This window comes from Trematomus bernacchii, unplaced genomic scaffold (genome assembly GCF_902827165.1).
Source record: "Trematomus bernacchii unplaced genomic scaffold, fTreBer1.1, whole genome shotgun sequence".
Lineage (NCBI taxonomy): Eukaryota > Metazoa > Chordata > Actinopteri > Perciformes > Nototheniidae > Trematomus > Trematomus bernacchii.
The window spans coordinates 1815322-1827376 of NW_022987552.1; the positions used below are offsets into that span (position 1 = coordinate 1815322).

At 38.5% G+C, this 12055-nt stretch overlaps 1 protein-coding gene across 1 annotated transcript in view; it reads left to right on the forward strand.

Annotated features, from left to right (window-relative positions):
• The window catches only part of myt1la (myelin transcription factor 1-like, a), an 83393-nt gene that overhangs the window by 52332 nt on the left and 19006 nt on the right, over window positions 1-12055 (forward strand). The window contains exons 13-18 of the mRNA XM_034123786.1: window positions 1-97; window positions 556-776; window positions 4011-4127; window positions 4689-4849; window positions 5559-5576; window positions 8032-8253. The exon at window positions 1-97 is cut by the window's left edge and continues 14 nt beyond it. Coding sequence (XP_033979677.1) covers window positions 1-97; window positions 556-776; window positions 4011-4127; window positions 4689-4849; window positions 5559-5576; window positions 8032-8253 — 836 coding nt within the window. The remainder of the gene's footprint in view (window positions 98-555; window positions 777-4010; window positions 4128-4688; window positions 4850-5558; window positions 5577-8031; window positions 8254-12055) is intronic.

Below are 12055 nucleotides of genomic sequence, written 5' to 3' on the forward strand. Positions count from 1 at the left end.
CCATCGCTGCTGCAGAAAAGATGACGAAGGTCCACGAGAAGATCCTGCCGATAGAAAGCGGCATTAAAACCAGTCAGACGTCAGACCGGGTCCTCAGGTACCTCCAACTCTGAGTTAGCAGGAATGTGTTGTAATTAAAATGCAGGGAAACCTCTAACTGTCATGTAGTATCAAAGATAATAACATAAGAAAGATAAGAAGTACTTTGTTGATTCCAATTTGGGAAATGTTTGCGTTGCAGCAGCATAAAAAAACAAGGCATTGTACAATAGACAAATGTCAACATCTGAAATGAAATAGCATTAAAAAAGCATACTTTATCTTTCTGTTTTGGGGGGTTTGGATAGCTTTTTGACATAGCTGTAGATGACATTTTCCTCAGATCAGGGATGGTGCATTGACAGCAAACACATAAAGAACAATGCGTCTTCTTTGTCTTTTATATCATCAACTTGGCTTTGGGAAATAATGACTGATTGTTTTGACGTTTTTCTCTTAAATCCGAGATGCTAAATGGTGCGTCCCTGTCTGTTACCGCTTCTGGTTTCCTCTCAGGCCGATGTGTTTCGTGAAGCAGCTGGAGATTCCTCAGTACGGATTTAAAAACAACGTTCCCACCAGCACGCCGAGGTCTAACCTGGCCAAGGAGCTGGAGAAATATTCAAAGACGAGCTACGATTACGGCGGATACGACAGCCAACACGGAGCCTACGGAAAAAGAGGCCCGACATCCAAGTCCCACCACGGGAGAGACACTTCCCCGAAGGGATTCGATGGTAAGGCAAACCATCATTTATCAGTGTTAGAAAAATCTCACTGGTCACCGGCTTGAGCTTCAATCTCAGGATCCATGTATTTGTGATCCTCTCCAGAATGGAAGTAGTCATCACATACAGAGCATCAACTAGTTCCTGAACAGTGTCCTTCACATGCTGATATACAAGAGAGGGAGTTACACAGTCACAAGATGGAGGAATACCGGTTCTTCTAGGTACTCATACATCCTGTCATGTACAAAATACTGAGTTTTTTCTCAAAATGTTGGCTTTTTTCTGGAAAATCTCAACAGTCTGACTTTTTCTCTAAATTATGACTTTTTCTCCAAAATCTCAAAATTATGACTTTTATCAAAATCTTGAACTTTTCTCAAAATTATGACTTTCCTCAAAATCTCAAAATTATGACTTATTCTCAAAATCTTAAATTATGACTTATTCTCAAAATCTCAAAATTATGACTTATTCTCAAAATCTCAAAATTATGATTTATTCTCAAAATCTCAAAATTATGACTTTTTCTCCAAAATCTTAAATTATGACTTTTTCTCCAAAATCTCAAAATTATTACTTTTTCTCCAATATATCAAAATTATGACTTTTCTCAAAATCCTGAACTTTTCTCAAAATCATGACTTTTTCTGAATACTTAAAAATGTTAATAATCCCTGGTCACCGGCTTTGAGCTTCAATCTCAGGATCCATGTATTTGTGATCCTCTCCAGAATGGAGTCATCACATACAGAGCATCAACTAGTTCCTGAACAGTGTCCTTCACATGCTGATATCCAAGAGAGGGAGTTACACAGTCACAAGATGGAGGAATAGAAAGCAGTATTCAATGTTTACTTCAGATTAGCTCCACGTCAGAAATGAGCATGCTTGTCATATGTCTATCTCCATAGAGGCTGAATCATCATGTTAATCACATAGCTATCATATGCCTAAAACAGTCCTGATGCTCTTCTAGGTAATCATACATCCTGTCATGTACACAGCTACAGTTGGGATACCTTTGTTATCATGTTACTCTCATATTGATAGAGGACATTCACTATTTTCCCAACAATCAGTTATTCATGTTGTTTATTTCTCTCTCCCTTTGTTTGAAAGACTGGCGGTGTTCTTGTTTTTTTCTACCTCTTTGGTTTCCTGGTGGAAATAAATATGTCACAGCGGGTGGCGACGACAGACAGATGCTGCATCTACAGCACAATCCTGGAATTTAAATAAGTTAGGAGAATAACAAGTAGAAACGAGAAGAAGCAGGTGTCGCCACATCGTAATTTATCCGAGCAATCTGTCCGTCTTAACTCTGTTTGCTGTTTATTTGCCTAACGCTCTATCTCTGACAAACATACAAAAACCTGCTTTTATTTGAATTCTTGGTGGTTTCATTCCTAATATTTCTTTTAAATGAAAGTATTAAAAGCAGGTGGACAGACGTATCGACTCCTATTGTTATCATGAATTCAAATAAGTTTAAAAACAGACAGAAACAGATTGACGGTCATACTTTGACATTCATTTTTGTTTTAATTGATGATGTTAAAACCATTATTTCTAATTAATGTAAGTATAAAAAAGCGGATAGAATCAGATTTACTGTCAGACTTATCTTTCGGGAAACTGATTAAAAATCAGTTTGACAGAATCATTTCTGTCAAACTCATTTGCCGTAAGACTTTAGGGAATAAAACCTCCAAAAAGATTCCACTATGGAGGATTTCTCTGTTTTCCTATTATTAGGAGAACATTTTGTACTTGCACACACACACACACACACACACACACACACACACACACACACACACACACACACACACACACACACACACACACACACACACACACACACACACACACACACACACACACACTCACACACTCACACATGCTCAGCACTCGGTGTATTCTCTTTGTGAAAGTGCTGAAAACGCCGGTGTGTTTTCCGCCTCTCCACATGGCTAGAATGAGAGAAGAGTTATGGAAATACTGAGCCAAGGAGGGAGGAGGGTGGAGATTTTAACCTTTGAAGGCCATTTACGTGCACTAAAACCTATATAACACACTACAGGAAATGGAAAACACCAAAAAGCATAATAGGGCCTCTTTAAGTGTAAGTCTTTGTTGTTGTATCATCTTATGACGGATAAAAATAAGGATTTAAGGACAAAGAAAAAGGCAGTGAGTGTGTTCTGGTTGGATGGAGAATCTGGAGTGATGCTTTTGGAGGGAGTCGTGATGGAGGGGAGCGCAGACACCTCGTCTAAAAATCCTCCCTCTTGCCTGCGTCTCACTAATGGCTGGAAGCCAAAGAAACAGGGCTCGCCTCCATTATCTCCCTCTCCTTTCTCATTCCCTCCATCAGCATCACTCCATTCTCACTTTCAACACCAGAACACAATCACTGCCTTTTTCTTCGTCCTTAAATCTTTTCCTCTGTTCAATATTTCCTTATTTTTGAAAAATTAAGAATACCTTTTTTTGATTTCTTAAATACAGAATAGCCTAAATATGAAAGAATAAACATCCTGATATTTAATGTAATGTAGATTTAATTTTGCATTGAAAGATGCATGTAGTGTGTTCTATAGGTTTTAGTGCATGTAAATGGTCTGCAAAGGTTAAAATCCCTGCCTGAAACGCCTCCTTTGTTTACTTCCGGGACATAGTGACATCACCGTGTAACCCTCGCTCATTTGTATCTGTCGAACGGGGATACAACAACAAAGACTTACACTTAGAGAGGCCCTGTTATGGTTTTTGGGGTGTTCCCTTTCTGTAGTGTGTTATAAAGGTTTTAGTGCAAGTTAATGGTCTGCAAAGGTTAAAATCCCTGCTTGAAACGCCTCCATTGGACTCCTTTGTTTACTTTCGGGACATAGTGACATCACTTTGTAACACTCACGCTCCTTTTGGCTAGCGCTCCAACAGATTGACATGCACGAAGATGTTGTTTGGTAAAACTAAAACGACTATTTATTAAAAAATAAACTGTAGGTGATATACTAAGGGGGCGGGACATCTCTAAGCTGTTGACCAATCACAACAGAGCCAGCTAACCAATCAGAGCAGACTGGGCTCTGGTTTCAGACAGAGGGTGAAAAGAGGTGCTGCAGCACAGGCAGTATGAGAGAAATAAAGAGCTTTTTGAACATTAAAGCCTGGAGACATGTCACAGTAGAGACATTGTAGTAATCCATATTGCTGTACGTGTGTTTCTCCGTACAGTGAAGCGTTACTGCAAGACATCGAGCCCGACCAGCAGTACGACCAGCAGCTACGCCCCGAGCAGCAGCAGCAGTCTGAGCTGTGGAGTAGGAGGAGGAGGAGGAGGAGGAGGTATAGGTAAATACATATTTTTATACATATTTTTAAATAGATGTAACCGGTGTCGATTCGCGGTGTCTGCGTTGTGTTTTGTGTTGTTGAAGGATGAGACCCGAGCCAGCATACCGTTGAGGCGATCTCCAATTATTTACTGACAGTGACAATATACAACAAATCAGTATTAAATGAGTTATCCCTCACACTGACTCTTCTCACGTGGAACATTCACAAAAAGGGCAGAGGGAAATGTGAGGGACCCAATATGAAGAGGGGAAGTCCCCATAAAAATAAGCTTCTGAGTAGTGACTACATTTTGGAGGTTCCGCCCACTGATTCTAGACCAGTCAGGTATTTAACGTTTAATAAATAAAGAACACAGAATTATTAAATACAAAACACAGCATTTGTGTGATTATACTAAATGACTAAATGAAATATTTAACAATAAACACCACTGCATATTTACAACTGTTACATATATTTGTATTTTTGTATTCGGGATTGTGGGAAACGGTATTTCAATCTCTCTGTCTGTACACACAAACAAAGATTGACAATACAGTTGCCTTTGCCTTTGAGGAGGAGGAAGCAGCGCCAGCAGCACCTGCAGTAAGAGCAGCTTCGACTACACTCACGACATGGAGGCGGCGCACATGGCGGCCACGGCCATCCTCAACCTGTCGACGCGCTGCAGAGAGCTGCCCCACGCTCTGGAGAAATCACAGGACCTGCTCACACAGGTACAGATGGGTTCATTTACTCTCACTGCCAAATAAATTCACATTAACAAGTCATCCTGATATGTTTTTAAGGTTTTTAGGATATTTTGTGTATGAGATATCAAGTAAAATGTTGAAAATGAACTGGACAAAACTGCATTCAGTTGAAATTAAATGTTACATTAAAGGATGTTTATTATTTCATATTTAGGCTATTCTGTATTCAATTCAATTCAAGGCCTTATTGTCATTTGCACATTAGCTACAGTGTAGATATGTCAATGAAAAACTGAAGTCACAACAGAGTAACATGAATATATATAGGACATAAAACAATTAAAACAGATAAAATAGTGCAAGAGAATGTTTTGAGATGTGCAAGTAAATGTAATGTTTGATTCATGCTCTTTATGCAACTTTTATAGAATATTCCATGTTTTTTTACAACCTTAGTTGCATTTTTGTTGTTTTCACCAACTTTTCTATCAGTAATGATAACATTGCACCCACCAGGGAAATTGTTGAGATATGGGAATGTGGTAAAATTACTAAAACATTTTTTTATTTGACCAAAAACGGTCTGTTTTTAAACATCCATTACCACATACAGATTTACTTCTTGTTTCTACTTTGAACCTCTTAGTTCTGGATGCTGTTTTACCGTTGATTAAAAGTCATTAAGATCATCTGGATTAACTGTTTTTTCCCATGTTTCCCATGTTTTCTCCAGATCTCAGCAGTCAACTTGGTGAGTACAATGTTATTATTCCTGAAAAGATAATTAATAAAACTATTAAAAAAATAAGACCCAAGCTGTAATAAAATAAGCATCATCCTTTAAAGGTGGGGTAGGTAAGTTTGAGAAACCGGCTCGAGATACACTTTTTGTTATATTCCATGGAATGCTCTTAACATCCCGATAGCAATGAATATCTTAAGTGCTTTGACAAAAAATCCATTAAAAAATGTCATCTGTGGAAGCCGTAATACTGTAAAAAGCACGACCAATCATTTTATCCGGCCCGGCTAAAATGATTGGATGGCCTACCTGCCTGTCTGCCTTCCATCTGTGCACAAACTTATCTCGTGCCCTCATTGGTCATGTGCGCGTTCGTGTGTGTTGGAGGAGAGGCTCTGTAAGGGAGTGGCAGATTTTCTCCGGTTGTGTATTTTCAAATTCTAGCGATCTCGAGCCGGTTTCTCAAACTTACCTACCCCACCTTTAAGGGTTAACAAAAACTTTGCAAACATGATAAAAACGTATTAGAGACCCAGATATGGATCAGGTAGTCTGAGGGAAATCAAACTTTCACACAGATCAATACTAACAATTTAAGGCATATTGATATTTTTTAGAATATTAAAAAGTGTGTTTGAGGATCCAAACTTTTAAAACCTGTGTTACAAAATGTGGACTGAGTTGAGACTTTATACATATTTTGATATTATATGTCCATTAGGAATCATTGGTGTAGGCCTTAGGTCACAGCAGGATACACAAGGTAAAGGACTCAAATGCACGACCCGGGAGACAGATGTAAATACTTTATTTTCAAAAAATAGAAATACAAAAAAAGATCGACACTCTTAAACGAGGTGAAAAAGGGCTCAACAAGGCATAAAAGAAAATCGCTCACCAAGTGAGGAACAAAACGTACAAAGAAAATCAGGAGCATGAATCAGGCTTGAGATAAGATAAGTAACTGCTGGTACGCAGACTACTGACATGGAGACAGGACAAGACGAACTGACACAAGACAAGGGGAGACTGGGGAATTTAAACAAGAGGTAACTGGGCACAGGTGGAAACAATCAGGGGCGGGGCTGGCGCTGATGAGAGCGGGAGACACACACAAGGGTAGGGAGTCAAGGAACCTGGAATGAAACGTAACAGGTGAGTGTCAAAACAAAACAGGAAGTGGGAGACAATACAAAAATTGACTAAACAAAAACATGAAACATGACTAGACTCAACAAAGTGTTGTTATGTCCATCTTTAGGTGGCATACAATATGCCTGCATAGTTGTATTTGCTTGTATTTTTCATTTTAATTTTTTATTGGCCAAGCCTTTTAACCCTCCTGTTGTGTTCGGATCAAATCTGACCGATTTACTACTTTCATCAATCATAAGTATTGTATTGTGTTTCACATTTGATTGTCTCAAGGCCTTATGATATCCTCCACAGTAGGCTTATGAACATATAACATTTGCTGATCACCAGTTTCAATTTTGAGTGGTTTAGTCAACTTTCTTACACCTATGATTTTCCCAGTAAAAAATGACCGCCATAGGAAATGAATGGGTAACCCTAGAATATGTTCATCCATCAGATATTACACAACCAAATCGACAACATTTTAATTTTGGAAAACATTTTCAGCGATTATTATTTGTATATTCACTGCAGTTATTCATGCAAACCTGCCCTCTGAGACATTGTCTACAGCTTAAAAGAGTGTTAAATACAATTTGGTGATGATGAATGGTTTTTGGGTTAATGTAAGAGCAGACATCAGAGTTAGACATCAGATTCTCCAGCTTCCTTGTTTTTCGTCCAGTTCTCTGCTTGTTGACCGTCACCATCCTCCCCTCTCTTCCCCTCCATCAGAGCCCGGTTGTTCCCGTCTGCCTTTAGGAATCCTTAATGTAGGCCTCAGGTCACACCAGGAAGTGTTTTGATGTCCATCTTAATCTTTAGGTGGCGTACTATGTGACTTTATACCTGTGTTCGCCTCTTAGTTTTTCTTGGCCATGCATTTTAATAAACCTTATTTTTAGATTCTCCAGCGTCATTGTTTTTCCAGTTCTCTGCTTGTTGACCATCACAATCAGAGATGGCAAAAGTACACACATCCTTTACTCAAGTAGAAGTACAGATACTCGTGTTTAAAAATACTCTGGTAAAAGTAGAAGTACTGACTAAACTTCTTTACTCAAGTAAAAGTAAAGAGGGCTCGAAATAATAATGATCACGCCACCAAACACACATTCAAACTAAAGGAACCAGCCTGTTTGGGAAATGTAAGAAGTAGAAAGTACAGGTATTTGTGTTCAAAATGTAAGAAGTTAAAGTAAAAAGTCGTCAGAAAAATAAGTAGTGGAGTAAAGTACTGATACCAGAAAATTGTACTTAAGTACAGTAATGAAGTATTTGTACTTCCCACCTCTGCTCACCATCCTCCCCTCTCTTCCCTCCTCAGAGCCCGGTTGGAGATCTGGATGATGGCGGGGGAGTGGATGTGGGGGGGCAGCCCGGGGGTCCGGAGGGCAGTGGCACCGTGCTGACGCCCCTGCAGCCGATGTCTCCGCAGCGCCAGGCTCTGCTCAGCAGCCGGTGCTATCAGCTGAGCGAAGCCGACTGCTGGGACCTGCCCGTCGACTACAAGATCAAACGGATCGGGGACGAGCACGACCACAAAGAGGTAGAAGAAGGTTCACCACACAGAAAAAACATCATACAAGTTGTAGTTTATAGCTAACAGGCATCATACATGGTTTCCTGGGGTCATTTTGATACATTTGTTTGAAGTAAACAGTAAACTTCAATGATTGCTTTGGGTTATTCCTCAAGATCAAAGTTTATAGTCATCATCAATGTTTTTTTTGGTCATTTCTATACAATAGTTTGAACGTATGATCATTCTCAATGGTTTCTTGGCGTATTTTCTATACATCATTCAAAGTTTACGGTCATTGTCAATAGTGTCTTGGGGTCATTTCTATAGCTCAAGTTTTACAGTCATCATCACTGTTTTCCTGGGGTCATTTTGATCAAACAGTTTGAAGTAAACAGTCAACGTCATCATTTGATTTCTATAAATCAACGTTTAGTCACCCTCAATGCTTCTTTCTGGTAATATTTATAGAATAGGTTGAATTTACAGTCATCGTTAATTGTTTCTTGGGGTAATTTCTATCTCTTTTTTTCAAAGTAAACAGTCAATGCCATTGGTTTCTTTGGGTAATTCCTAATGGTCAAAGTTTACAGTCATCAGTAGAGATGTCCCGATCCGATCACGTGATTGGGGATCGGAGCCGATCACGTGATTTTCAAAAGATCGGAATCGGGAGAAAAAAAATCGGGGATCGGGAATTTTTTTTTTTATAAAATATTTTTATTATTTTATTTAATGTTACAATACAAAAATGACCATGTTCACGTCTTAAAGTCATCCTGAGGCCTTAGTTTTGGTTTAAAATTACACAACATCATGTATGTGTTGCTTCTTTTGGGCTTGTTTTCATAGACCTGGTTGCTTATTTCTCTCAAATCTGGCAACAGAGTGGGCAGGGCGCAGTGTCTAATAGTAGCAGTAAGCTAACAAGAGGCTACGTTCAGCTGGTGACTCGGGAGTCGGGACAGAGAAAATGTCAGGAGTTTGGAAGTATTATAAAATTGAAAGCGAAGGCAGTGTAACAGCCAGATGCAATGTTTGCAAGGCGGAGGTTCCGCGTGGTGGAAAGAACAGAGCTACGTTCAACACGACCAATCTAATACGCCACCTGAGAAACAAACACCAACAACAACACGACGAGTACACAGTGGCCACTCACGTAACGGCACTGAAACAACCGACACTTTCAGAGACTTTTAAAAGGAAAGAGAAACTGCCCCAGAACAGTGAAAAGGCCAAAGAAATAACAGCCAAGATAGCCGAATTCATCGCGTTGGATGACCAGCCGTTATCTGTTACCTTTTTTTTCTCTTAATGCATTGCATAAAGATCGGATCGGGAAAAATCGGTATCGGCAGATTGTCAAAATCAAATGATCGGAATCGGATCGGGAGCAAAAAAAGGTGATCGGGACATCCCTAGTCATCAGCAATGCTTTTTCCTGGGGTAATTTCGATACAATAGTTTAGTTTACAGGCATCATAAATGGTTTCCTGGGTTTATTTTGATACATTTGTTTGAAGTAAACAGTCAACGCCATTGGTTTCTTTGGGTAATACCTATAGATCAAAGTTTGCAGTCATCAGCAATGCTGTTTCCTGGTAATTTCTGTAGAATAGTTGGAATTTACAGTCATGTTAATGGTTTCCTTGGGTAATTTCTATACAATAGTTTAGTTTACAGGCATCATCAATAGTTTCCTGTGGTCATTTTGATCAAATAGTTGGAAGTAAACAGTCAACGTCATTGATTTCTTGGGATCATTTCTATAAATCAACGTTTATTAACTTATACATTTTATTTCTGTACAGTAGTTAAAAGTTTGGGTATATCGTCAATGGTTTCCGGGAGTCATTTTGTATAATTCAAAGTTTAAAAAATGATCATCAATGGTTTCCTGGGTTTTTGAGGTATTTATTAACAATATCTAAACAAATTACAGTTATCAGCAGCGGTTTCCTGGGGTAATTTCCATCCAATAGTGCAAATGTAACATTATCAATGGCACTTTTGGGGTAATTTCCATCCAATAGTTAAAGTTCTACAAGCTTATTTTTATGGGTTCTTGTGGTTATTTTTATAAAATGGTTAAAAAGCATCATCAATGGTTTCCTGGGGTAACTTCTGTACAATAGTTGAAAGCCGGGGGTCAATTTTCTATAATTCAAAGTTTAAAAAATTATCATCAATGGTTTCATTGGGTAGTTTATTTACAATAGTTTGATCTTTACAGTCATAATCAATGTTGCAATCACCAGGTATTGTCAATGGTTTGCTGGGGTAAGTTTACAGTCATCAGCAATAGTTAAAAGTGTATAGACATCGTACAATATCATACAATGGGGTCAGTTCAAACTATAACAAGTTCATTGATATGGAGGCAGAGAAAATGATATGTCTTAACTCCAACAGCCACCTAAAACGTGTCATTTGAAGAGGACTGTATGATAACCATTGAATAACTGATGTAAAAGTTGAATCATTTTCACACCAAATTGAAGCTCTAAATGCTGCTCATTCTCCACACTCTGCCCTTACAGTTCTTATTAAAGGCGTTATCCACCTTATCTAATATTAAGGCAGTCTGTCCCCTGATCATACAGAGTAAGGATAATATGAAGCATGAAATTGAGAGATTTAAGGCGTTTATATTAAAGGGTGCACACATAGATTAAGAGATGATAACGCTTTATAAGCTTTTTAAAGGGATGCTTGTGCTCTGATGCACGGCGGAAAAGCACTATGGAGAAGTTGTGAACTTATTTTGCGAGGGCGTACTTTTGGTTTCTAGTACGCATCATTTTTGCATCGCTTTACATACATAAGAGGGAATTTTGTGAGTTTAAAAAGGTCCACTATGTACAGCTGCAGTAACCAAAGGCATGGAAACGGCACAGTGCTTGCCAAAACTGTACATCACAGCCGAGTTTCTGCTGTTATTGCTCACCCTGGAGCCACTAAATAGAAATGGTATAGCACTTGCAGCCAAATAATAAGAGAAAGGACAGAGACAAAGATGGATGCTGTAAAACAGAGAAATGTTTCTATCTTAAAACAATGTGTAAGGATCTGTAACCATCGAACTTTGAGTAATTAACAGCGGCGAAGAGAGAAAAAACTACTTTTTTATTTATTTTTCCTTTCTGCAAAGAGTGAACCTTTAAGAGCAACTTTTATGTGACCATGGAAGTGAAATGTAAGGGACTAAATACAGAGTTATGACACACACAATGTCTCTTAAAAAGTATATGTTCCTCATCAAAATGCTTCTCTATAAGACCGAGCCATTTTAATGTTCTTAATATATAAATCAAATGAATATAAATCTGACTTATAGATATATCCCTTCAGAACATTTACAGCTTCTCTTTTACTTATGTACATCTCCTAAACTTAAGAGCACTTTTAAGTCAAAGTAATTTAATAGATGGCATTTATTCTTACATTTACGAGTGGGAGGAATCATTAGAGGATTTATTTTACTTTACTTCTAAGTCCCATAATCTATTGAAAAAATGTTGATTTTCAAACCTTTTTGGATAAAAAGCAGGTGTAAGCCCGTATTGTATGGGGGTTATTCCCTATCTTTATTCAAGAGCGTGGTATTTAAATTTGAGAGCATACTTTATTGATTTCTTTCCCTCAAACCCTGTCCTCGCACTCAAATAGTGCCTGCTTGCGCTTAGATTTGCTCTGCTTCTGCTCAAACTGTACGCTTGCACTCAGATATATTGCTGCTTACAGATTTCCTGTGTTCCAGCTTAAAACCTTCTCCTCGCACTCAGGCTGTTTCTGTGCGCTCGTGAAATGTCTGCTCTCAGATTTCTTC